The sequence below is a fragment of the Gadus morhua genome, chromosome 22 (genome assembly GCF_902167405.1).
Source record: "Gadus morhua chromosome 22, gadMor3.0, whole genome shotgun sequence".
NCBI classification, from domain to species: domain Eukaryota; kingdom Metazoa; phylum Chordata; class Actinopteri; order Gadiformes; family Gadidae; genus Gadus; species Gadus morhua.
This window is the reverse complement of record NC_044069.1, coordinates 3,868,958-3,896,873: the sequence shown is the minus strand read 5'-3', so window position 1 is coordinate 3,896,873 and position 27,916 is coordinate 3,868,958. Positions and strand designations below refer to the sequence as shown.

Sequence of the window (27,916 nt, the reverse complement as noted above, 5' to 3'; positions counted from 1 at the left end):
CACACACACACACACACACACACACGCACACACAGAAATTAGTATTTGTTTTCTAATACTTCTTTGGAACAAAGTATTCTGCTGTTAATAAGGTTAGACGAATCGCTATTTTTTTTTTCTTATGACACGGTGTGACTTCTCATGTGGTACTTCAGTGTGACCTGTAGGGGGGAGTATAACATCAAATAATGAACCATCACGCATCCAGTCTCGGGACCCATTAATAAATCCCAGAAGTCATTTATCAAGGAGAACTACTCCACGGTCGATGAATTGGAAAAGTGGCGGACTCAGGGGGGGGGGGGGGGGGGGCAGGGGGGGGCGACCGCCCCCCCCCTGCCCCCCCCCTCATGGCTCAATGGTTGAAAAAGCGAGCTAAAGTGCACTTCAAGAGTGTCGAAAACGAGAGGAAATGCCTTATTGGCTGCCCATTTCACGTGCAAAACGTGATTTGGTGCCCTATAGGGTGCTCCTTCATACAATAAATTATGATGATGTGCCCTCTAGAACAAGAAAATTCAATGACGTGCCTTAATGAGTGCCCTTATAGTACCCTTCTGCCTGTCTGGTGCCCTTTTAGTGCCCCATTTAGTACCCTGATAGTGCCCATCTACCCGTCTGGTGCCCTTCTAGTACCCTGATGGTCCCCTTCTGCCCGTCTGGTCCTTCAAGTGCCCTTCTGCCCGTCTGGTCCTTCTAGCACCCTTCTAGCACCCTTCTAGTGCCCTGATAGTGCCCTTCTGCCCGTCTGGTCCTTCTAGTGCCCTTCTAGTGCTCTTCCAGTGCCCTGATAGTGCCCTTCTGCTCGTCTCGTCCTTATAGTGCCCTTTTAGTGCTCTTCTGCCCGTCTGGTGCCCTTCTAGTGCCCTTCTGCCCGTCTGGTGCCCCCATGGTTGAAAAAGTGTGCTAAAGTGCCCTCTATGGTGGTGAAAATGAGAGAAAGTGCCTTATTGGCTGCCCTTTACACGTGAACAAAAATTAATGAGTGCCCTAGGTTGCCCCTGATGATGATGATGATGTGCCCTCTGTAGCAAGAATATGGCAAACCGAAAAAAACATGTTGTGGTTCGCTATTGAGGTGCAGACGTTCCTCTCTTTGGTAGCTGACGAACGGGGAATGCCAGGCGTTGCTTTCATGTGGCGTCGCCATGACAAACAGCTACATCGAGTGGTACTTAAATCTCCACTGGATAACGAAACAAAAAGCGGACTAAGAGTATGTCAGAACCGGGAGTGGAAAAGCGCAATTAGATGCCAAGTTAGAAAAACGTAATATTTTCAGTTTGCATAATCCGTTTAAAATGTATATACATTTTTTTGAACGTTCAAGATCATTCAAATGTAGGTCGTTTCGTGCAAGAGAGCCGATAATGGTCAGCTATCAGCTCAACATGAAGGAAAACTTCCTTCAATGTTTCCGTAGCAGGCTGTCAGCGGTCAAAGACTGTATGGTAGCGGCACATTGAATTTTCTCCAGTCTAATTTTTACTTAAATGTTAGTAAAGTTGAAAGCAGTAAGGCATCCTCCTTTCTTTGGCTAAAATGTGAAAGTGCACAATGATGTGAACAACTCATTTTGGTGTTTATAAAGTCGCTAGAATAAGGGGAAACAGTGTCTTTGAAGCAACATTTTTTATGGGAGAGAACCCCCAGACCCCCCGTTTCAATTATGAGCCCAACTATTATTTTAAGTGCTACATGGAGATGTAACAAGTGGCCCCAATGGGACCTTCAAGGCAGCGCTTGCTATGGTTAGGGGATAGGACCATCCAGGCAGCGCTGCCTGTAAGGCTCCGTTGGGGGAACAAAACACCATCAAGTTAGAAAAGCCACTGTGTCCGCTGGTGGGGCCCCATGTTGTCCAGAATGTGCCCTTTTTATTTTTTCGCCCCTGCCCTTCAAACAGTCTGAGTCCGCCACTGCATTGGAATGTATGTCGAACTATATACCGTGTATCTATCTACTTATTTCAAGGAAGATACTCTTCAGCAGAGAGAATTAGCAAAACAGATGAATGGGTGAGAGTAAATGGGTGAGAGTGTGAATGGATGAATGGGAGATGGTTGAGAGGTTGGATGGTGGAGGATGTGAATTGGTGAGCGTGTGAATAGGTGAGCGTGTGAATAGGTGAGCGTGTGAATAGGTGAGCGTGTTAATAGGTGAGTGTGTGAGCGTGTTAATAGGTGATTGTATGAATAGTTGAGAGTAGTTAAATAGCCTGGAGTAGTTAAACTGAACTCCAGCCTTCTCCAGTGAACCAAAAAAGCACACGCCGTGACGAACGGGGGATTTTTGATCAAAAACTCAACTTCACTATCGCACCAACGTGAACCCACTCGTGAACCGCTTGCCTTCATGTTTATTGTTCAATGGGAAAGAAGGGTCACATGGACTAAACGTCATCCAGCTCAGGTTGCGTAGCCGTGCGTGTGCGCATGTCGGCCAATTAGCATCTGTACCGTGGCATGAGCACACCTCTCCGAAGTGTGCACTGCACGGGTCACGGATTTGAACTGTACTTGAGTACGGTTGGCGTGCTCACACTAGCCAAACAATCTAGACTTGAGCACGGTACAGGTGTGAAGCGGACTTGGGCACGTTGATTTAGGGCTAGTGTGAGTGCGCCCTAAATCAAATCTATCACAAATACAGCGATCTATTGATTTACAATTCTTACAGGTTAATGGTTGTTATCAAAATAAAGTTAAGTATGAATGTTATTTAATTCAGCAAATATAGCATCTTTAGTTAGCTGAAGTCCCAAGCCTGTTGGTAACGATTATAAGAGAACTGCGATCCACTCCATCCTGGTTTAGGAAGCCTCTTCATGATTTAACTTTGAACCTAAACAGCAAGGAAGCACGAGTCAGGATTAAACATTGAACACATTATCACTGTGATGATGTACTGTTAACATATGACTGCTAATGTTAATCTATTAGTGTAATGAAGTACTGTTAAAATATTACTGTGATGAAGTTCTGTTAAAATAGTTAATTACTATTGATGTGATAAAGTAGGCTGCATATAAATATAACTGTGAACATACGAGTCTGAATAAGTATTGTAAAGTGGTAAAGTACTGACTGTGGTCAGAGGTTGGGCCTCAGGAGCCGAATTCTGCCCCTCAGTGTTCCCAGAGCTGGTGTCAGAACCTGGTAAGTATCAGAATGGGAGGAGGTGAAGTCATGAGCTAGATGTATCTAGATCTATAGAGCTGTATAGTCCAGTGAGCTAGATGTATCTAGATCTATAGAGCTGTATAGTCCAGTGAGCTAGATGTATCTAGATCTATAGAGCTGTATAGTCCAGTGAGCTAGATGTATCTAGATTCATAGAGCTGTATAGTCCAGTGAGCTAGATGTATCTAGTTCTAGCTGTATAGTCCAGTGAGCTAGATGTATCTAGATCTATAGAGCTGTATAGTCCAGTGAGCTAGACAGTCACCAAGGTCTCAATGTTGGTAGTGGTGTTAATCATTAGAACAAAACATCAATGAAAACAAATTTGAATCACTGGTTTGTGACGCTTGTCTGAATCTAAGGATAAAGAGAAATGTTTATTATTGTAAAAGCGGTGAATATCCTGATGTTATTATACTTTCATATTCTTAATGCCACAACATCTCAGTGGACATTGGAGGAGGTTCATCATTCAGAGGTGGAGAGGTTTCTACCACCAGACCACCAGTGGGTGAAGACTACTAATCAGAGGAAGGGGACAGGAGGTGGGAGCAGGTGGAGATCAGGTGTTTGTCCTCCTGGAGAGTTTGATCCTCTCACCGTTCCTCTTCTGGTACAGAAGGACTCCGACAACAGCAGCAGCAGCAGCGAGGAGGAGAACAACGAACCCAATGATGATGGGGATGGAGAGAGAGAGAGAGAGAGAGAGAGAGAGAGAGAGAGAGAGAGAGAGAGAGAGAGAGAGAGAGAGAGAGAGAGAGAGGGGGGGATAGAGGGGGTGAGAGAGAGGGATAGAGGGGGTGAGAGAGAGAGAGAGAGAGAGAGAGAGAGAGAGAGAGAGAGAGAGAGAGAGAGAGAGAGAGAGAGAGGGGGAGAGAGCGAGAGAGACGAAGAGAGGGGGGGAGAGAGAGGGGGAGATAGGAAGAGGGGGCAGAGAGAGAGATGGGGATGAGAGAAAGAGATGGGGGAGAGACAGGGGTGAGAGAAAAAAGTGTGGGGGGAGAGAGAGAGCGAGAGAGTGAGAGAGAGTTTTATTTTCTGATGCAAACACTTGCTGTTGTCATGTAATATATTCACTATCTCATATTCTTCCAGAGAGAGGGAGAGGGAGAGAGAGAGAACAGGGGGCTGTATGAATTTATGAATTCTCCTCTTTGGCCTAACGAGGTGACCTCGAAGTTCTGAAGTTCAAAGTTACCTGTTCTCTGCAGAGTGCTCTTCCCATAGGCCAGGTACTTCTTCAGCCAATCAACACACTCCTTGGTGATGTAGTTCTTCCTCTAATGTAGGTCAGCTTTATTCCTATTCCATCTCTGTTTGGTGGTGACAGCCTCTTGTACTGGAGCGACCCAGGTCAGGGTCTTCAGGTCCAACGATAGGAAGTCCTCTCCATCATAACCAAACTGTTCATAACCATCAGTAGAATCATCATCATCATCCCACTCACAACCATACATCTTCTGATTGATGTGGGCACCTGAAAGAGAGAGAGAGAGAGAGAGAGAGAGAGAGAGAGAGAGAGAGAGAGAGAGAGAGAGAGAGAGAGAGAGAGAGAGAGAGAGAGAGAGAGAGAGAGAGAGAGAGAGAGAGAGAGAGAGAGAAAAGAGAAGGGTGAGATTAGATGTAATTGATTCTTCATTAACATTAAATACGTCACACAGACGTCACAACACAAACCATAGGAACATTACTATAAGATAACTCAATATGATCAATAAATGAAACCACAGAGAATAAGAGCAGCCAGAGTCTTTGGACGGATGTGCCTCTGCCTCAGGTGACCCGCGGGCCGTTTGACACGGAGCCTCTTCAGAACACACCCCTACACTACCCTACATACAAATACTACTACACTGAGTACTGCTACCCTGAGTACTGTTACACTGAGTACTGCTACACTGAGTACTGCTACACTGAGTACTGCGACACTGAGTACTGCTACACTGAGTACTGCTACACTGAGCACTGCTACACTGAGTACTGCTACACTGAGTACTGCTACACTGAGTACTGCTACTATGAGTACTACTACACTGAGTACTGCTACACTGAGTACTGCTACACTGAGTACTGCTACACCGAGTACTGCTACACCGAGTACTGCTACACCGAGCACTGCTACACCGAGCACTGCTACACCGAGTACTGCTACACTGAGTACTGCTACTATGAGTACTACTACACTGAGTACTGCTACACTGAGTACTGCTACACTTAGTACTGCTACACTGAGTACTGCTACACTAATAATACACTGTATTCAGTGTAGCAGTACTCAGTGTTCACCGTGTGACTCTTCTTCTGCTCCGTTCATCCAATGTCTAAACTTTGATTCTTTTCTTTCTCAGCCCTGAGTCCTGCTGCTGCTGAGGCCCGGTGGAGCCCCCCCCCCCTCCAGGCTAGGACCACACGGGGGCAGGCCTGCCTTCACCTGCCCCTGGGCCCTGGGGCTGAGGGGTGTGTAGGCCCCCTGAGAGGGGTCTTACAATGAAGATGTGTACATCTATTTCAGACATTTTGCCGTTGTCGACGGGGGGGGGGTGAGACGACTATGGCTGTGGGGTCAAGGGGCCGCGGGGCCCAGCTACCACTAGTGGCCCTCTTCTTCCTTGGCTCATGATAGGCCTCTGATCTTTGTAAGCCCCAAACTAAACATCACATTGTCTGGGGCCTTCGCCGATCGGGGTGTGTGTGTGTGTGTGTGTGTCTGATGGATATCTCCATGTGAGAGGTCAGACAGTAGATATAAACTTACCTCCTGTCTGGTTAAAGCGCTGCTTGACAATCCCAATGTTGGCTTTGAAGACCTGCTGGTAACCCTTTCTGATTCCAGTTTGCTCCTCCAGGTAGTCGGGGTTATCTCTGGTGAGCTGCTCCATCCAGTCCTGTTTGAGGACCTTTTTCTGGGTGATGCTGTCATAGTAGTCAATCTGAACTCCATCCACCATCCCAACAGCAACAAACTCTGGGAAGGTTGTGAGTCCAAACGACCCCGTGTAGAAATAATGCAGAGAGTGAAGCACTGCAGACAGACAGACAGACAGGTTAATACGGTACATCACTGTAGACAGACGGACAGACAGGTTAATACGGTACATCACTGTAGACAGACAGACAGGTTAATACGGTACATCACTGTAGACAGACGGACAGACAGGTTAATACTGTTCATCACTGTAGACAGACAGACAGACAGGTTAATACAGTACATCACTGTAGAGAGACAGACAGACAGGTTAATACGGTACATCACTGTAGACAGACAGACAGACAGGTTAATACGGTACATCACTGTAGACAGACAGACAGGTTAATACGGTACATCACTGTAGACAGACAGACAGACAGGTTAATACGGTACATCACTGTAGACAGACAGACAGACAGGTTAATACGGTACATCACTGTAGACAGACAGACAGACAGACAGACAGACAGGTTAATACGGTACATCACTGTAGACAGACAGACAGACAGGTTAATACGGTACATCACTGTAGACAGACAGACAGACAGACAGGTTAATACGGTACATCACTGTAGACTAGTCTGGCTGAACGGAAGTGGACAGCGTCTATTGCTTAGCGGCCGATTTGGCCGCGACTCCTCCCTTTCCGGTTGCAGGCGTTACCGTATTGTGCTCCCCCTCAAACTCGAAAACTAGGCAGTATGGCGAGTTTTGAAGAGGACTTTGACGGCGCTGTAAAGTTGGCATGTTTGGCTCTTTCCGTGGACACATCTCTGGACAGTATAACATTGTTTTCCAAAGAGACACATGAATAGCAGTTGGTGGTAAATGGCTATAGGCCTACAGACAAGTTTTCGAAATTGTTTGTGGAACTAGACATCCAATCTTGTTTAATTTTAATATAATGTAATTACTGATTACTGACTATCTGATTTCATTACAATGGTAGGACCACAACATAGCCTGTTTTGACATTACCTTGGAGACTCCGTCTGGCAGGATTCTCCCCGGGGACGATGTGTTTGCGGTCACGACTATCGCCGGTTGGTGTGGATTTGGCGCATCGTTTCACTCTGACAGCGGCATGAGCGTTTGACATGGATTTAACCAATAAACCGATCCGTTCCACTTCACAATAGCTCCTACGGTATTTCTTTAGTAGTGTTCTACAAGAACGACAGATAAATGTTAAAACGTCGTTCGTTTTTATAGGTCCCGTGAGCTCCTCAAGGGCCAAAGTGTATGGTGGCTTGAAATCATCGTGACAAAGAATCAAACGATGTTTGTTCTTTTTATCTATAAATTTATCTCCACATAGGCGACATACATCGTTAATGGTTTTTTGTGGCGTTTGGGATTGAGCCATTTCTGACAGCCTCTGAACGTCAAGAAGTTCCGTCAAAATAATTTCCCCCCCGGCACTATTTTGCATGGACACAACTGCTGCTTCCCGGGCTTAGCCCCCGCCCTAGACGATTGTGATTGGTTTAAAGAAATAAAAACAGGCCCGCCCAGTTTCCCCACGGATAGACGGCTCGAGGTAGCGTGGCTCCAGACCATTCTACTTGCTGTAGTTTGGTCTGGCTTTGCGAGACTACTGTAGACAGACAGACAGACAGGTTAATACGGTACATCACTGTAGACAGACAGACAGACAGGTTAATACGGTACATCACTGTAGACAGACAGACAGACAGACATGTTAATACGGTACATCACTGTAGACAGACAGACAGACAGACAGACAGGTTAATACGGTACATCACTGTAGACAGACAGACAGACAGACAGGTTAATACGGTACATCACTGTAGACAGACAGACAGACAGGTTAATACGGTACATCACTGTAGACAGACAGACAGACAGACAGGTTAATACGGTACATCACTGTAGACAGACAGACAGACAGGTTAATACGGTACATCACTGTAGACAGACAGAAAGACAGGTTAATACAGTACATCACTGTAGACAGACAGACAGACAGGTTAATACGGTACATCACTGTAGACAGACAGACAGGTTAATACGGTAGATCACTGTAGACAGACAGACAGACAGGTTAATACGGTACATCACTGTAGACAGACAGACAGACAGGTTAATACGGTAGATCACTGTAGACAGACAGACAGACAGGTTAATACGGTAGATCACTGTAGACAGACAGACAGACAGGTTAATACGGTACATCACTGTAGACAGACAGACAGACAGACAGACAGACAGACAGACAGACAGACAGACAGACAGACAGACAGACAGGTTAATACGGTACGTCACTGTAGACAGACAGACAGACAGACAGACAGACAGGTTAATACGGTACATCACTGTAGACAGCCAGACAGACTGACAGGTAGCTGAACATCACTATAGACATACAGACAGGTTACGACAGACAGGTTAATACTGTACATCACTGTAGACAGACAGACAGACAGGTTAATATGGTACATCACTGTAGACAGACAGACAGACAGGTTAATACGGTACATCACTGTAGACAGCCAGACAGACTGACAGGTAGCTGAACATCACTATAGACATACAGACAGGTTACGACAGACAGGTTAATACTGTACATCACTGTAGACAGACAGACAGACAGGTTAATATGGTACATCACTGTAGACAGACAGACAGACAGGTTAATACGGTACATCACTGTAGACAGACAGACAGACAGGTTAATACTGTTCATCCCTCTAGACAGAAAGGCCCATGGCCCCTCCCCCTGCTCTATGGCTCCCCCTGTCCTATGGCTCCGCCCCCTGTCACATGGCTCCGCCCCCTGGCCGTCCAGGTAATGTAGGAACGTTCAGTTTGATCTTATTGACATCCAAACATCTCACTGTAGCCCACAGCGCTGGCTGTCCAGACCTTCAACTACAACACAACCTGCTGCCTCTTAATCATTCATGCTGACATGAATAATAAACTATTATTTAAATAACTATAAAAATGTTTTCATAATTATAAGCAAATTGGTGAATTTCTGTATTAGATGACGGCATTTTAACTATCTTCACATTGCCATCATTTGAAAAAGAATAATTAATAGTAGAATAGTGTAATTATTTTATTTCAGAATATTGTAATGATAGCAATGTTGTATTATTGTGTGTCTGCGTGTGTCTATGCGTTTGTGCGCGTGCGTGATGATTCTCCACGAACGTTGAAAAGTTAACAAGATATCTCTGAATGTTAATATAACACTTAGGATTGAAAGTAGAATTATAGAAGACATCGGATTCCCTCCAAACTGAAGTTTAATGTTTGGTTCTGATAATAGATTGTACATAGGAACGACGCTGGTTTCGCTTTCACAGTTCGAACCAAAAATAAATGTTCTTATAGTTCAAATATTCACAGTAAAAGATGAATCATGTTGTGGATTAATTGAACTCGGATAATCAAATACTTTTCAAACGAATTACGGAATCTAAGCATCGTCTCTTGAGGGACCAAAACCGAACCTTTTGGAAAGATAGTTTTGAAAAGTAAAAACTTGAGTCAGTCTTACCTGAGGACACACCGTGACCAAAGACCAACAGCAGCAGCCCCGTTAGCGCCTTCATATCGATGTATTCAGAAGAACAGCTCGATGAGATTATCCACAGAGACGTGACTCCGACTCCAGCATCAGACGGATCGCTATCTGTATTATGATAGATAGCGATAACACTTGTTTTTACTTTATATTTGTATTGTATTTAATTGTTTAATCGAAACAATAAAAAAATTTGCCCGCAAAACGGGCGATCGCGTCAAATGACGCGTCAAATCACGTAGGAAGGTTCTTGAACATTCTAGACTATGAAACCTGCTTAAAACTCAGTTTACTAGCTAAATTCGATTAAACAATTCAATACAATACAAATATAAAGTAAAAACAAGTGTTATCTAGCGATCCGTTATCTGTATTATGTTTCAAGAACCCTCCTACGTCATTTGACGCGATCGCCCGTTTCGCGGGCAAAACATTTGTCATTTGACGCGATCGCCCGTGCCGCGGGCAATTTTTTTTATTGTTTCGATTAAACAATTAAATACAATACAAATATAAAGTAAAAACAAGTGTTATCGCTATCTATCATAATACAGATAGCGATCCGCTATCTGTATTATGTTATTTCGTCGTTTGGAAACATGTTTTCTGCATCGCGTCGTCTGTTGCCGGGCAGGTTGTCAGGATGTAAACAAACGATGACGTAGGCCGGTACAATTTTCGCCCCCGGTACAATTTTAACGTGACAGTGCCACCCCCTTTCAGAGAGCGCAGTGCTCCTCCATTTTGTGTCTGCTGCTGCTGAAGGAGGAAATACCCTCGGTTCCTCTGAACAACACAGAACAGCAGAACTCGCCTGCTGGCCGGGGCTCATAGCTTCAGATGTTATGACACAGAGGTCAACTTTCAACACATCATGTTCAATCATTGATTCTGTGATCCAAGAAGTCCGAATGGAATATAGATGCAATATAACTTAAAAAAATGTTCAACAATATTTTCTGTGGTGATTTTACAGTTTAATTCTAGTACACTCTACAAGGTGAACGCGTTGTGTGGTACAGCTAGAACATGTGCCGAGAAGACCATCAGCGCCACAGCGCCCCATGTGGCCACATCGACCCAGTACTGGAACTAGGTTATCGGAAATCACATGACGTTGACATTTGACATCTGTGTGTGTGTGTGTGTGTGTGTGTGTGTGTGTGTGTGTGTGTGTGTGTGTGTGTGTGTGTGTGTGTGTGTGTGTGTGTGTGTGTGTGTGTGTGGCTGTGTGTGTGTTTGTGTGAGTGTGTGTGTGTGTGTGTGTGTGTGTGTGAGAGAGTGTACGTGTGGCTGTGCGTTTGTTTTTGTGAGTGTGTGTGTGTGTGTGTGTGTGTGTGTACGTGTGGCTGTGCGTGTGTTTTTGTGAGTGTGTGTGTGTGTGTGTGTGTGAGAGAGTGTACGTGTGGCTGTGCGTTTGTTTTTGTGAGTGTGTGTGTGTGTGTGTGTGTACGTGTGGCTGTGCGTGTGTTTTTGTGAGTGTGTGTGTGTGTGTGTGTGAGATAGTGTACGTGTGGCTGTGCGTTTGTTTTTGTGAGTGTGTGTGTGTGTGTGTGTAGACTGATTTACACACAGGCTACCCTACGCCGCAGCCTCGGGGCCAAGGTGTGCAAGGGGCTTGGCCAGACTATTTTCAAAAAAAAAGAAAAAATGTAGAAAACATAAAAACGTGACAGTAGTGAATAAGGGGCAGGAATTCCGTTTCCAGTCAGGGTTGCGAGGGTGTGTCTGTGTGTGTGTGTATGTCCTCACTTTAGTACACAACACAACATAATGATGATCTCACTTTAGTACACAACACAACGATGATCTCACTTTAGTACACAACACAATGAAACAACCTGACTTTCAGTACACAACACGATAATCTCACCTTTAGTACACAATAAAATACGACCTGACTTCAATAAAAAACTGAATTGAAAGTTTGAGCCAGGGTCAAAGGTTTATTAACATTTACAATACAGTTCATTACAACTAGGGGTGTAACGGTACACATATTTGTACCGAACTGTCACGGTACAGGCATTTCAGAGCGGTTACAGAGGTGTACCCCGGTACATAAAAGTGGCGTACGTAGCGGGCAACGATCGTCTAATAGTCTTAATCACGTAGAATATCGAATAATGAATCTGACTATCATTATTTATTACACGGCTCTTCTCAATGCTGTTGAACGCTCCGTTGCCTTCAATGGGCCTTTACAACTTCAGGTGGTGAATATCGTCCTTGGTTGCTAAGCAACGTCAACGTCTTCGGTGGACTATTTCTCTGCGGATCAACGCTTCGAATGCTGGCAACAAATAAATTGTAAAAAGACACATTGTGTGAAGTTATATTTTTGACGTCTCTAGTTCACCGTCATGCAGGCTGTGTTTAGTTAAATAAATAAATAAATAGTGATCCGTTTTTGGCGCATGTAGGTCCATCTGCCTAAGCCCACGTTTAAATAATTTTGATGTTGAATGTTGATGGCGCAGTTGTTGAAATAAACAGATTGATTTCACACAAATCATAAAAGCCGCTCCCTGTGTCATTGTGTGTGCATGTATCTGAGGAGCGTGCGTCCGTGGGGGGTTCTTGATTGAGCGATTTTCGAATATTATTTGAATACTGTCGGATACTATCGAATAGTATTTTTTGCCAGAAATGCACATCCCTAGCACACGCATTTGAAAAGGCACCATCCAGGTGCTACTATCACTGTTGCTGTGGAAAAAAAAACGAGCTGTGCAAACCCAGCTCACGACACAATTTCAACAACCACTGTCTGGCAATTCAGAAATGCAAATGCCATAACCAAGTTTATTGGTGTTTTCATTGCGGCTGATTGTCCGTTGTTGCCAAAAAGCCGTTTTTTTTTAAATTTTCCTCATAACTATGAACCGTACCGTACTGTACTGGATTTAAAAACCTAGGTAGCCTACGTACTGAACCGTGACTTTTGCGTACCGTTACACCCCTAATTACAACACAACATAATCTTGATAAACTATGACCAAATCCATTTTTTTTATTGTCGTTAAATGAGACGCCGTGTGCAGTGACCACAGCCGCCATTCGGCGGTTCTTTAGACGTCAGGAGACAAGATGGAGGCCGGTGTTGCGGCAGTTTGTACAGTTGGTGTTGTGGTGCTCCTGGTCTCTGGCGGGAAGCCAGGCTGCAGCTACCAGGGCTTTCTACCAGCCAAAACTCAGCGCACCATGTGACCCAGGCAGCCAATCAGGTCGCCTAGGCAGCCTGTCTCCAAACCAGTCAGACCAGTCCTGTGGCCAGCAGCCAGCTTGGTTCTTCACGCTAGCTGGGTGGGGAACTGAATAAGGATTCATACATTATATTATTTGATCTGCTGAAAGATTATATCAGTTTCCATGATATTAAAGCTATTAACATCTAGCATGATTGTGTTTATATTGTATAATTATAGGATATTATCAAATACAGAATAAATAAAAGGCTTTCTAAATAATCAAAATCATAAATGCTATTAATAAATGTTTATGTGAATGTATATGTATCAAATGACTTCTAATTTTTTAAGACTAAATATAAGAATTTCGTATTTTAATTTCTGTATTTTTTTTATTCAATTTAATCCGAAGGATTAACCTATAACCTATAACCTTTAATGATAAACCTAACCTCTAAACAAAGTAGGTAAACCTAATTTAGCAATAAGTATATTAAATGTATGTAGGCAGAACAATTTTTATGTAATTTATTGACAGAATAACCAAAGTATATATGATCCAATTCCCCAAAGAACATAGAAAACACAACAAAGAGCATTAAAGCTTAAGCAGCCTAGCTCGATTGTGCTAGCCTATGTAGCAATGCAATTCTCTAGCAGAACATTTAACGATTATTGTATTCAAACTTGACAGAATCTCACTTTCCCAAACCTTGATTCAGAATCTTTGAACATTATTTGAAACTTAAATATGACTTGACAATAACATAATTTAAAAGTTTATAAGATTAAGCAGTTAGAACCAAAACAAAATGGCCATCATGGCGGGGTCATGTTGCCATGGTTTCCAAGGGTCAGTGAAAGATTGCAGGATTAATCCATCGATCAAAAATACAGAGATCTAATTGATTTAGACTTCTTACGGATTTGTTTTTTATCAAAATAAAGTATGAATGTTAATGTAATTAAGCAAATATAGCATCTTTAGTTAGCTGAAGTCCCAAAACTGATTGTGATGATTATAAATGAACAGCGATCTACTCCATCCTGCTTTAGGAAGAGGAATGTGAGAAGCCTCTTCATGATTTAACTTTGACCCTAAACAGCAAGGAAGCACAAGTCAGGATTAAACATCAAACATTATCGCACACATTATCACTGTGATGATGTACTCTTAATATGTTACTATGATGAAGTACTGTTAAAATATGACTGTTAATATATTACTGTGATAAAGAACTGTTAAAGTATTACTATCACTGTGATAAAGTAGGCTGCTAATAAATATAACTGTGAACATATTACTCTGAATAAGTATTGTAAAGTGGTAAAGTACTGACTGTGGTCAGAGGTTGGGCCTCAGGAGCCGGATTCTGCCCCTCAGTGTTCTCAGAGCTGGTGTCAGAACCTGGGAAGTATCAGAATGGGAGGAGGTGAAGTCATGAGCTAGATGTATCTAGATCTATAGAGCTGTATAGTCCAGTGAGCTAGATGTATCTAGATCTATAGAGCTGCATAGTCCAGTGAGCTAGATGTATCTAGATCTATAGAGCTGATTAGTCCAGTGAGCTAGAGGTATCTAGATCTATAGAGCTGTATAGTCCAGTGGGCTAGATGTATCTAGATCTATAGAGGTGTATTAGTCCAGTGAGCTAGATGTATCTAGATCTATAGAGCTGTATAGTCCAGTGAGCTAGATGTATCTAGATCTATAGAGCTGTATAGTCCAGTGAGCTAGATGTATCTAGATCTATAGAGCTGTATAGTCCAGTGAGCTAGATGTATCTAGATCTATAGAGCTGTAAAGTCCAGTGAGCTAGATGTATCTAGATCTATAGAGCTGTAAAGTCCAGTGAGCTAGATGTATCTAGATCTATAGAGCTGTATAGTCCAGTGAGCTAGATGTATCTAGATCTATAGAGCTGTATAGTCCAGTGAGCTAGATGTATCTAGATCTATAGAGCTGTATAGTCCAGTGAGCTAGATGTATCTAGATCTATAGAGCTGAATAATCCAGTGAGCCAGATGTATCTAGAACTATAGAGCTGTATAGTCCAGTGAGCTAGACAGTCACTATTGGTAGTAGCAATAATCATAAGAACCGAACTGCAGTAAAAACTCAATTTACTCACAAACTGGTTTGTGTCGCTTGTCTGAAGCTAAGGATCAAGAGAAATGATTAGTGTTGTAACAGCGGTGAATATCCTGATGTTATTATATTTTCATATTCTTAATGCCACAACATCTCAGTGGACATTGGAGGAGGTTCATCAATCAGAAGTGGAGGTTTCTACAACCAGACCGCCAGTGTGTGAAGACAACCAATCAGATTCTAGGAAGAGGACAGGAAGTAGGAGCAGGTGGAGTTCAGGTCTCAGTCCTCCTGGAGAGTTTGATCCTCTCACCGTTCATCTTCTTGTACAGAAGGACTCCAACAACAGCAGCAGCAGCAACGAGGAGGAGAACAACGAACCCAATGATGATGGGGATGGTGAGGCCACTCTTGCCTTGAAGAATAATTAAAAAAATACAATCAGTTGTGTAATAATAGATGTTGGACAGAGACCCTCCCCCATCCATCCAGCCATCATTGAACCACATGTCTACGGTCACGTGATGCTACACACACGACTAACACAACGTCAGTGTAACTATTCCTCTAGAATCTGTTCTGGAGCTCAGGGTCACTCAGGAACTGATCTGAGCCCAGCCCTATTCATAGAACTCATTTACCCACAATCCATCGTGTTCTCCTGAAGTGAGCTACTCCTGAGAGCTGTGTGTTTACCCAGTAGATTCAGCAGTGTCCAGGTACACCTGGCAGTGGTTGTGATGAGGTCAGGTGGAGGTGGTGAGACATGTGTTCCCCACCTCCATCCCCTCCAACACCAGTCTTACCCCAGTTGGTCCTGATGAGGGCGGGGTCCAGGGGGATGGAGATGTCCTCGATGCCTTTCAGCTGGACCACACACTCGTACCTCCCCCAGTCCTCCTGTGGGACGGCCTTGAGGTTGAGGTCCACGCTGACCTGGAAGGTCCCGTCGTGGTTGGGGAGGACCTCCCCGGGGTCCACCTGCTCATGGAGCTCCTGGCCGTCTCTCCTCCAGAACACCACCACCCTGTCAGGGTAGAAGCCTGTAGCATGGCACACCACTGGGGAGGAGGGGCTCCTCTGGAGCAGAGACACCCGCGGACGCTCTGGAGAGAGAGAGAGGGGGGGGAGAGAGAGAGAGGGAGAGGGGGGGGGGGGGGAAGAGAGAGAGAGAGAGAGAGAGAGAGAGAGAGAGAGAGAGAGAGAGAGAGAGAGGGGGGGAGGAGGGAGAGAGAGAGAGGGGGGGGGGAGAGAGAGAGAGAGAGGGGGGGAGAGAGAGAGAGAGAGATGGGGGAAGATATTATTTTCGAATGTAAACACTTGCTGTTGTCATGTAATATATTCACTATCTCATATTCTTCCAGAGAGAGGGAGAGAACAGGGGCCTCTATGAATTTATGAATTCTCTTTTTTGTTCTAACGAGGTGACCTCGAAGTTCTGAAGTTCAAAGTTACCTGTTCTCTGCAGAGTGCTCTTCCCATAGGCCAGGTACTTCTTCAGCCAATCAACACACTCCTCGGTGTAGTAGTACTTATACCGTTCGTTCTGAGCCCTTAACCCATCCCATCTCTGTTTGGTGGCGACAGCCTGAGTTACTGGAGCGACCCAGGTCATGTACTCCAGGTCAAACGATATGAAGTCCTCTCCATCATAACCATACTGCTCATAACCCTCAGTAGTATCACCCTCATCATCCCACTCACAACCATACATCCTCTGATATATGTGGGCACCTGAGAGAGAGAGAGAGAGAGAGAGAGAGAGAGAGAGAGAGAGAGAGAGAGAGAGAGAGAGAGAGAGAGAGAGAGAGAGAGAGAGAGAGAGAGAGAGAGAGAGAGAGAGAGAGAGAGAGAGAGAGAGAGAGAGAGAGAGAGAGAGAGAGAGAGAGAGAGAGAGAGAGAGAGAGAGAGAGAGAGAGAGAGAGAGAGAGAGAGAGAGAGAGAGAGAGAGAGAGAGAGAGAGAGAGAGAGAGAGAGAGAGAGAGACAGAGACAGAGAGAGATGGTAGGAGGGAAAAGAGAAATGGTGAGATTAGATGTAATTGATTCTTCATTAACATTAAATACACACAGACGCCACAACACAAACCATATGAGCATTACTATAAGCTAACTCATTATGATCAATAAATGAAACCACAGAGAATAAGAGCAGCCAGAGTCTTTGGACGGATGTGCCTCTGCCTCAGGCAGGGATTAAAGTGAAAAAAAATCTTCTGACTGAAATTTTATTCGTCACGTGCAGTGTGTGAAACATGTTCCAGGTTAGGTTAATTGACACCTGCTTAAGAAATACAAATGTATAAGACGTCAGCACCAAATGCAGCCATCACGTTTAAATGCTCGACCAATACTGTTTTACAGGAGGAGGATTTTAAACAGCTGTTCTTTTGCATCTATTGCAATTTTTTTGTTGTCTTTTCAATTAGACTCTAAGATTTTTTTTTTGCAAAGCTTGTCTCATATTTTACTCTCTAAAAAAGGCTTGCCATCGTTCCCCGTTTCCGTCAGCCATGCCCATCTCCATTTATTTTTTTGTGTTTTATCAATATCCGATACATCAGAGCCGTCAATCATTATAAGGGAGTTCATACTAGCTTAACTTTCGCTCTGACACTCAACACTAACACAACAAAGAGACGTAAGATGTGGCGCGAAAATGGTGTGTATATACTTACATTTGTATATAATATATTAATATATATTTAATTTTTATATTTATATATTTATATTTAATATATAATCGGGATGTACATTAAAATGCTTGTGTTTTCAGTCAATTTTAACGGTAGACCTTTTAAATACTCACTATATAATTTGACAATTTTACCGGCGTTGACGTATGACGACATAATACACGCGTGTATTATGTGCATGTTCGAAACTGCATACTACCGTACTGCCGACTACATACTGCGCGGTATGTACTGTATATTGCATACTGAATGTGGGATTCAGTATGCAGTATACAGCAGACCGACTGCACCGCAGTATACAGTATGCAAGTTTCCCAGAATGCATTTCGCGGTAGCGGTAAAGCTTCTAAAAGCTGTTTTAATTCTCGCTTCAGTGCTGTTAATACATCACTTTCTTAAGTTTTAATATTTTTTTATGCGAGAAAGTACCTATTTAGTAATTAATAACTAATTAACTATTAACTAATATGCGATTAGTTTATCCAAATGACGCCTGTTTGTAAATTTGTCCCGACGTTATCGGAGATGTGAAGTGGCCTCTGTGAACTCCAAATGACGGAAATCCGTCGTAGCGACGGAGAACTTTAATCCATGGCCTCAGGTGACCCGCGGGCCGTTTGACACGGAGCCACTTCAGAACACACCCCTACACTACCCTACATACAAATACTACTACACTGAGTACTGCTACACTGAGTACTGCTACACCGAGTACTGCTACACCGAGTACTGCTACACCGAGTACTGCGACACCGAGTACTGCGACACCGAGTACTGCGACACCGAGTACTGCGACACCGAGTACTGCGACACCGAGTACTGCTACACCGAGTACTGCTACACTGAGCACTGCTACACTGAGTACTGCTACAGAGTACTGCTACAGAGTACTGCTACAGAGTACTGCTACACTGAGTATTGCTACACTGAGTACTGCTACACCGAGTACTGCTACACCGAGTACTGCTACACCGAGTACTGCTACACCGAGCACTGCTACACTGAGTACTGCTACACTGAGTACTGCTACACTGAGTACTGCTACACTGAGTACTGCTACACTGAGCACTGCTACACTGAGTACTGCTACACTGAGTACTGCTACACTGAGTACTACTACACTGAGTGCTGCTCCACTGAGTACTACCACACTGAGTACTACTACACTGAGTACTGCTACACTGAGTACTGCTACACTGAGTACTGCTTCACTAGCAGTACTACACTGAGTACTGCTACATTGAGTACTGCTACACTGAGTACTGCTACACTGAGTACTACTACACTCTGTACTACTACACTGAGTACTACTACACTGAGTACTACTACACTGAGTACTGCTACACTGAGTACTGCTACACTGAGTACTGCTACGCTGAGTACTACTACACTAATAATACCCTGTATTCAGTGTAGCAGTACTCAGTGTTCACCGTGTGACTCTTCTTCTGCTCCGTTCATCCAATGTCTAAACTTTGATTCTTTTCTTTCTCAGCCCTGAGTCCTGCTGCTGCTGAGGCCCGGTGGAGCCCCCCCCCCCTCCAGGCTAGGACCACACGGGGGCAGGCCTGCCTTCCCCTGCCACTGTGTGTGTGTGTGTGTGTGTGTGTGTGTGTGTGTGTGTGTGTGTGTGTGTGTGTGTGTGTGTGTGTGTGTGTGTGTGTGTGTGTGTGTGTGTGTGTGTGTGTGTGTGTTTAGGAGTATGGTGAATCTTTATCCTGGGGTTGAATGATGGATATCTCCATGTGAGAGGTCAGACAGTAGATATAAACTCACCCCCTTTCTGGTTAAAGCGCTGCTTGGCAATCCCAATGTTGGCTTTGAAGGTCTGCTGGGAACCCTGCGAGATTCTAGTGCTACTCTCCAGGTAGGAGGGGTCATCTCTGGTGGTCTGATTCATCCAGTCCTGTTTGAGGACTGTTCTCTGGGTGATGCTGTCATAGTGAAGCATCTGAACTCCATCCACCATCCCAACAGCAACAAACTCTGGAAAGGCTGGGAGTCCAGACGACGCCGTGTAGAAATAATGCAGAGAGTGAATCACTGTAGACAGACAGACAGACAGGTTAATACGGTACATCACTGTAGACAGACAGACAGACAGGTTACGGTACATCACTGAGTGTAGACAGACAGATGGACAGGGTAATATGGTACATCACTGTAGACAGACAGACAGGTTACGACAGACAGGTTAATACTGTTCATCCCTCTAGAGCAGCGGTCCCCAACCACCGGGCCGCGGACCGATACCGGGCCGCGGGACATTCCTAACCGGGCCGTAGGTTAGTAGGCTACGACATGACATTTTTTTTTTTACAAATTCATGCAAAATGCATGCACAGTTAATAAACTCAATTTACTTGCAATACTGTCACTCTTTTACTGAAAAGGTTGGGGACCCCTGGTCTAGACAGAAAGGCCCATGGCCCCTCCCCCTGCTCTGTGGGAGCAGGGGGATCTCTCTTTTATTTATTATTTTTTATTTATTATGTTTATTTATTTATTTATTTTTTTCCACAATGTCTTGTTTTTAAAACGATTTATGATGACTATTGTGGCAACCCCGACCGTCGGCGGCTGAGATTCAGGAAGGAGATGCACCAAACAGGGTGTGGGTTAACAGATTTTTATTACGTTTTCCTACTCGTGCAAAAAAGGGTAACCTAAAAGTTAACTGAGGTTCTTCCTGGTCTGGGGAGAAAAGGGAACCGCCCCGGGGCTGGTCCTCCCTTGGGTCGGCGTCTCACTCCCTTGGGTCTCCTGCTGCTTAGTCCTGGGGAGAGGCGAAATGTCAGTAGTAGCGTGGGCCTCGGAAGTCTCCCCCTACCGCGTCTCTCCAGCTCGGACGCACTTCCATGACTGGTGCGCGCTCGGTCCTTAAGAACCCTCCGCCGTCTCCCTCCGCCGGGTGCTCCGCATCTCCGTGATTGCGCGGGTGCGCTCGATGCGCGCTCCCGCGTCGCCGCGCCGAGCGGCACATATCTCCCGCGGACTACCTGCCCGCGGAGAGGGCACTTGCGGGGCTCGAACTCCTCCGTCGGATCGGGGTTGCCACACACCCCCACCCTCAGCTGCAAGTCGGGGACCCCCCGGGACAGGCCTAGGCAGGCGTCCCTCCGGGACAGTGCGTCGGCGTTGGCATGTGCGCGTCCGAGGCGGTGGACCACCTGGAAGTGGTAATCCTGCAGAGCCAGGAACCAGCGCGTCACCCGGGCGTTGGTGTCCTTGGCCGTGGCCATCCACTTCAGGGGGGCGTGGTCTGTGACCAGGGTGAAGGTGCGTCCGAGGAGGTAGTAGCGAAGTTTCTCCAGTGTCCACTTTATCGCCAGCACCTCCTTCTCCACAGTCGAGTAGGCTTTCTCGCTGGCCAGGAGTTTCCGGCTGATATAGGTCACCGGGTGCTCCTCGCCCGACCGGACCTGGGATAAGACCGCTCCCAGCCCCACCTCGGACAGGAGGTCTGGTTCTCGCGGGGCTGTCGGTGGATGCAGGTTGATGTGGTAGACCTGGACGTCCTTGCGTCTCCCCGGTTGCCGCACCCGGTAGTTGACGTCGCCGACCCGCTCGATGACGTCGTAGGGACCCTGCCATTTGGCCAGGAACTTACACTCGGCGGTCGGGACGAGGACCAGCACCTGGTCCCCCGGGTTGAAGGTGCGGAGCTGGGCCCCTCGGTTGTATACCCGGGCTTGGGCCTGCTGGGCCCGTCCGAGGTGCTCCCGGACCACGGGCCAGATCTGCGCCATCCGGCCCCGCATCTGCTCCACGTGCCCGATGACGGTGCGGTGGGGGGACGGTTGGCTCTCCCAGGCGTCCCGGGCGATGTCGAGCAGCCCTCTTGGTCGCCGGCCGTAGAGGAGCTCGAAGGGCGAGAATCCCGTGGAGACCTGGGGGTCGCCCCCCTGCACAGCCGCTGGGTGACCTGGTGGTTCTCCAACAGCTCCACAAGGTCGTTCACCGACCCGGGTTGGTTCCCGGAGGCCCAGCGTTTGGCCCCGGTGGGCAGGGCTCGGATGCAGCGGTCGATCACGAGCAGATCCAGCAGCGGGGGGCCCTCCCCCTCAACGAGCCACCGCTCCGCCAGGCGGGCGAGTTGCGATATCTGGCTCCTCACCGAGCCCAGGGGGTCGTACACTATATGCACTATATGCGTACACTATATGCTCTGTAAGGTGACCTTGGGTGTCTTGAAAGGCGCCTCTAATTTAAATGTATTATTATTATTATTATGGCTCCCCCTGTCCTATGGCTCCGCCCCCTGTCACATGGCTCCGCCCCCTGGCCGTCCAGGTAATGTAGGAACCTTCAGTTTGAACTTATTGACATCCAAACATCACACTGTAGCCCACAGCACTGGCTGTCCAGACCTTCAACTACAACACAACCTGCTGCCTCTTAATCATTCATGCTGACATGAATAATAAACTATTATTTAAATAACTATAAAAATGTTTTCATAATTATAAGCATATTGGTGAATTTCTGTATTAGATGACGGCATTTTAACTATCTTCACGTTGTCATCATTTGAGAAAGAATAATTAATTATAGAATAATGTAATTATTTTATTTCAGAATAATGTATTGATAGCAATGTTAATAATTATATTATTGTGTGTCTGCGTGTGTCTATGCGTTTGTGCGCGTGCGTAATGATTCTCCACGAACGTTGAAAAGTTATGAAACAAGATATGACTGAATGTTAATATAACACTTAGGATTAAAAGTAGCATTATAGAAGACATCGGATTCCCTCCAAACTGAAGTTTAATGTTTGGTTCTGATAATAGATTGTACATTTAGGAACAACGTCATCAAACCAGTGCGCTGGTTTCGTTTTCACAGTTCGAACCAAAAATAAATGTTCTTATATTAGCTTAAATATTTACAGTAAAAGATGAATCATGTTGTGGATTAATTGAACTCATTAGAAAGGATAATCAAATACTTTTCAAACGAATTACGGAATCTAAGCATCGACTCTTGAGGGACCATAACCGAACCTTTTGGAAAGATAGTTTTGAACAGTAAAAACTTGAGTCAGTCTTACCTGAGGACACACCGTGACCAAAGACCAACAGCAGCAACCCCGTTAGCGCCTTCATATCGATGTATTCAGAAGAACAGCTCGATGAGACTATCCACAGAGACGTGACTCCGACTCCAGCATCAGACGCACTGACCAGGAAACCTGCGAACAAGAGACGGATCACGAGGGAGAGGCCGTTCTGGACCAATAGGAATTCAATACGGCTGCGACGTCATTGGTTACCAGGAGAACGTGAAGTGAAACTAACTCAAACATTTGTTTGTGTGCGTGCGTTTGTGTGTTTTTATTGGCTTCTGTGTGTGTGTGTGTGTGTGTGTGTGTGTGTGTGTGTGTGTGTTTTTATTGGCTTGTGTGTGTGTGTGTGTGTGTGTGTGTGTGTGTGTGTGTGTGATCCACAGCCCTGACCAGCGTTAGTGTGACTAGAGTTCATATTTCTTATGAGCTTCCTCCACTAGCGTCCTGATATCAGATGTCTAATATGCTGACATGCAAAACACACACAGACCCATGCAACACACATCCACACACACACACACACACACACACACAGACCCAAGCACTCATAAACACACACATTGTCGAGGTGCCACCCCCTTTCAGAGAACGCAGTGCGCCTCCATTTTGTGACTGCTGCTGCTGAAGGAGAAAATACCCTCGGTTCCTCTGAACAACACAGAACAGCAGAACCCGCCTGCTGGCCGGAGCTTATAGCTTCAGATGTTATGACACAGAGGTCAACTTTGAACACATCATGTTCAATCATTGATTCTGTGATCCAAGAAGTCAAAATGGAATATAGATGCAATATAACTTTAAAAAATTGTCAACAATATTTTCTGTGGTGATTTTACAGTTTAATTCTAGTACACTCTACAACAGGGGTCTCAAACTCAATTTACCTGGGGGCCGCTGGAGGCAGATTCTGGGTGAGGCTGGGCCGCATCAAGTTTTCCACAAAAAAGTACAAATATCCAGTCTTCTCAAGCTTTACCATTAACAGTTCTGTAACATGAATGCTTTTTTGAACATGAATGGCTCTTTTGAACGTGAACGACTTTAAAACATGAACCTTCTTCAGAACATGAAGTGTCCTTCTGAACATATGGCTTTTCTTGCCTACTCCTTACTGCCAGAGGCCTGGCAGCGCTTCCTCTCACACAGCTCCTGCAGGGCCCATGCAGGGCTTTATATATATTTTTTTTATAAATGTGGCGGAATGGAGAGAAGGGGGGGGGGAAGTTGCTCGACAACGCCACCTGGGGAATTACACCCCAGGAAATACAACCTTGGCCCTGTACTTTGGCCAACCAGAGGTCACACAGATTCGTTGCACGTTTTGTATAAAGGGCGAGAGACGGACTTACAAAAGATATAATTTTATTTATTTACAGTAAGCAGAATCAAAACCCCAAAGTAGAAATAAATACAACAGGCACAGAGCTAGGCTGTAGCGAGGCGGTCAGACTAAATCAACTCAAAACCACAAAAGAACCACTACAAACCAAGCCTGCCGCCCGCTACACCAGCTCCTGTCCTGGAAACACAAGAAAGAAACACAAAAATTACACTACTGTTGTGGCGAGACACTCAGGTTGTTACGACAATCATTTAAAACAGAGGACTATAATAAAACACACACACACACACACAGCACTCACACCCACACACAGGAACAGAACTGACTCATAACCAAATATTTAAACCCAAATACAAATATACAGAAACCCAACTAATTCTTAAGACAAGTAATAAGGAAACAAACGAAATTTAACTGTGGGTGGGGGCCAGGCGTATTTAACACCCCAAACACAAACCCAACAGCTATGTTAAACCAAACAGAAATTAATCAGTTGAACCCCAAAGCAATAGATCAGAAATAATAAGAAAATATTGATATGCTTAACCCCAAATGGGTCAACAGAACGCAACACAAAAATATATGCACGTATAGGATTTAACCCAAACAAATAAACTAAAGAACACAAACACAAAAAGATGAAAGGAAAAGCAGACAATTAACCAAACCAATAAGAGTTGTGGTGGGACTGAAAACTTAGCGCTGCGTGGGAATGCAACCGCCACATCGGACTGTGTGGAAAAAGGCAACGGTGCCGGAGCAGCCGAAGATGATGAAGACGACGGAGTGGATGGAGAAGACGGAGTGGCTGGCGAAGACAGAGTGGCTGGCGAAGACAGAGCGGCCGCCCCAGGACCGGAGGCCGTGGATGGTTTACGTTTTGGATCGCCAGGTGTAGGCTACGTCACAGAGCCGTGCAGGGCAGCTTCACCAGAGCACAGGAGGAAGAAAAGCAAAAACACCGCTGCGGCTCCAACAGCTACAGCAGGACAGAGAGCAGACGGCTAAGCACAAAGCTAACACAACCAGCAGGTTAACAAAAGAGCACGCTTACCCGAACGAAGAGAGCTTTACGCCCCCGAAACTGATCACCGGCTGCGGCAACAGTACAGAGCGGATGCCACACTCCCCTCACTCTTCACAATGCCGCCCCCGAACAACACGGCCAACAACGCTGGAAAGTTACAAGAACACTCGCGATCACTGGGCACCTGCTTGTCATCATAAAGTTGCACGAAAGTAGCGTCATGCCTACTCACCTTCAAGTGACTGAAGCACGCCACACCAACCGACAACAAACCAAAAACTAACAGACGCCACACCGAGTCTTCGCCACGAGTGCCAGGCAGCAGTGTGCGCGCCAGAGAAGGCGCAGCACTTATACAGGTGAAACCAATCTGCAATCTGCCCACCAGAAATCACCTGAGTGGAGGAGGAGCAACACTCAACCTGCCACATAAAGCTTGCTGTGCCCAACAACCTTGCGAAGACGGGGTGAAATGTGCAGAAGCATTTTTTTCACCGCAAACGTGTGTGTGTGTGTGTGTGTGTGTGTGTGTGTGTGTGTGTGTGTGTGTGTGTGTGTGTGTGTGTGTGTGTGTGTGTGTGTGTGTGTGTGTGTGTGTGTGTGTGTGTGTGTGTGTGTGTGTGTGTGTGTGTGTGTGTGTGTGTGTGTGTGTGTGTGTGTCAAGCCCGACCCGGCCCGTGCACGTTCTGTACGAGCCCAGCCCGGCCCGACACATCAACTGTAATTATGAGCCCGAGCCCGATTTCAACCCGAATTTTTTTTAATACATGCGTAACTTATGATATATAAATTTCGATTAATATGTGTCGGCCTCAACTTGATACAAAACACTCTTTCACACGTCGATATTTCCTCTCCCTCTGGACACACAGGCAGGGCCGGATTAACAATTTCTGTGCCCTGGGCAACAAAGCTCAAGGGCCAAATCCTGGGCCCCTATACTATAGGTACTGATGGGCCTCCCTGCGCCAGGTTGTTGACGGGGGGGGGTCCGGAGCGATTGTTGACGGGGGGGGGGGGGGGGGGGGGGGATGAGATAAAGTGTTATGGTCGTGTTATGTGGTGTCTGAAGATGTATGTTTGCAGTTTGAAAAAAAAAAAAAAAACGGCCCTTGATGTTATCAAGGGCCCCTTTCATGTCACGGGCCCTGGGCAAGTGCCCAGTTGCCCTAATGGTTAATCCGGCCTTGCACACAGGAACACACACACACACACACACACACACACACACACACACACACACACACACACACACACACACACACACACACACACACACACACACACACACACACACACACACACACACACCCCTACCGACGTATCCAGGCCCATGCAGTTATAAAATGCAATCAATCATGTCAGAACATAGACATTCTCTATAAATAGCCTACCAACGTTTGCAGTGAAAAAAAAATTACGCACATTTCATGCTCAGGGATATGAAGCTCCACAACTTCAGGAACTCGGTTGCTAAGCGGTTAGTTTCAGATGCTTCAGTAAGATCGAAATACATCAGAGGAGTCCGTTGACTAGCTTGGGCCTTCACAACGTCAGGTGGTGAATATCATCCTCGGTTGCTAAGCAACGTCAACGTCTTCGGCGGACTATTTCTCTGCGGATCAACACTACGAATGCTGGTAACAAATAAATTGTAAAAAGACACATTGTGTGAAGTTATATTTTTGACGTCTCTAGTTCACCGTCATGCAGGCTGTGTTTAGTTAAATAAATAAATAAATAGTGATCCGTTTTCGGCGCATGTAGCCTAGGTCCATCTGCCTAAGCCCACGTCGAAATTATTTTGATGTTGAATGTTGATGGCGCAGTTGTTGAAATAAACAGATTGATTTCACACAAATCATAAAAGCCGCTCCCTGTGTCATTGTGTGTGCGTGTATCCGAGGAGCGTGCGTCCGTGGGGGGGGGGGGGGTCTTGATTGAGCGATTTTCGAATATTATTTGAATACTGTCGGATACTATCGAATAGTATTTTTTGCCAGAAATGCACATCCCTAGCACACGCATTTGAAAAGGCACCATCCAGGTGCTACTATCACTGTTGCTGTGGAAAAAAAAACGAGCTGTGCAAACCCAGCTCACGACACAATTTCAACAACCACTGTCTGGCAATTCAGAAATGCAAATGCCATAACCAAGTTTATTGGTGTTTTCATTGCGGCTGATTCTCCGTTGTTGCCAAAAAGCCGTTTTTTTTTAATTTTCCCCATAACTATGAACCGTACCGTACTGTACTGGATTTAAAAACCTAGGTAGCCTACGTACTGAACCGTGACTTTTGCGTACCGTTACACCCCTAATTACAACACAACATAATCTTGATAAACTATGACCAAATCCATTTTTTTTATTGTCGTTAAATGAGACGCCGTGTGCAGTGACCACAGCCGCCATTCGGCGGTTCTTTAGACGTCAGGAGACAAGATGGAGGCCGGTGTTGTGGCAGTTTGTACAGTTGGTGTTGTGGTGCTCCTGGTCTCTGGCGGGAAGCCAGGCTGCAGCTACCAGGGCTTTCTACCAGCCAAAACTCAGCGCACCATGTGACCCAGGCAGCCAATCAGGTCGCCTAGGCAGCCTGTCTCCAAACCAGTCAGACCAGTCCTGTGGCCAGCAGCCAGCTTGGTTCTTCACGCTAGCTGGGTGGGGAACTGAATAAGGATTCATACATTCTATTATTTGATCTGCTGAAAGATTTATATCCGTTTCCATGATATTAAAGCTATTTACATCTAGCATGATTGTGTTTATATTGTATAATTATAGGATATTATCAA

General features: G+C 45.5%; 1 protein-coding gene and 1 pseudogene across 7 annotated transcripts in view; both read right to left on the bottom strand.

Annotated features, from left to right (window-relative positions):
- The window catches only part of LOC115535461 (major histocompatibility complex class I-related gene protein-like), a 28,163-nt pseudogene extending 18,352 nt beyond the window's left edge, over positions 1 to 9,811 (bottom strand).
- LOC115535447 (H-2 class I histocompatibility antigen, Q9 alpha chain) overlaps positions 2,788 to 27,916 on the bottom strand; it is a 31,953-nt gene continuing 6,824 nt past the window's right edge. Inside the window, exons 1-8 of one of the 7 annotated variants that reach the window (XM_030346667.1) lie at positions 22,738 to 22,892; positions 19,461 to 19,727; positions 16,445 to 16,723; positions 15,796 to 16,095; positions 15,303 to 15,404; positions 15,030 to 15,056; positions 14,238 to 14,305; positions 13,411 to 13,994 (exon numbers count right to left, since the gene is read on the bottom strand). In XM_030346667.1, the coding sequence (XP_030202527.1) occupies positions 13,977 to 13,994; positions 14,238 to 14,305; positions 15,030 to 15,056; positions 15,303 to 15,404; positions 15,796 to 16,095; positions 16,445 to 16,723; positions 19,461 to 19,727; positions 22,738 to 22,792 (1,116 nt within the window). In that variant the 5' untranslated portion in view covers positions 22,793 to 22,892 and the 3' untranslated portion in view covers positions 13,411 to 13,976. Of the gene's footprint in view, positions 2,845 to 13,410; positions 13,996 to 14,237; positions 14,306 to 15,029; positions 15,057 to 15,302; positions 15,405 to 15,768; positions 16,096 to 16,444; positions 16,724 to 19,460; positions 19,728 to 22,737; positions 22,893 to 27,916 lie in introns of those variants that run through there. The other 6 variants (XM_030346664.1, XM_030346663.1, XM_030346668.1 and 3 more) reach the window with 6 other exon arrangements.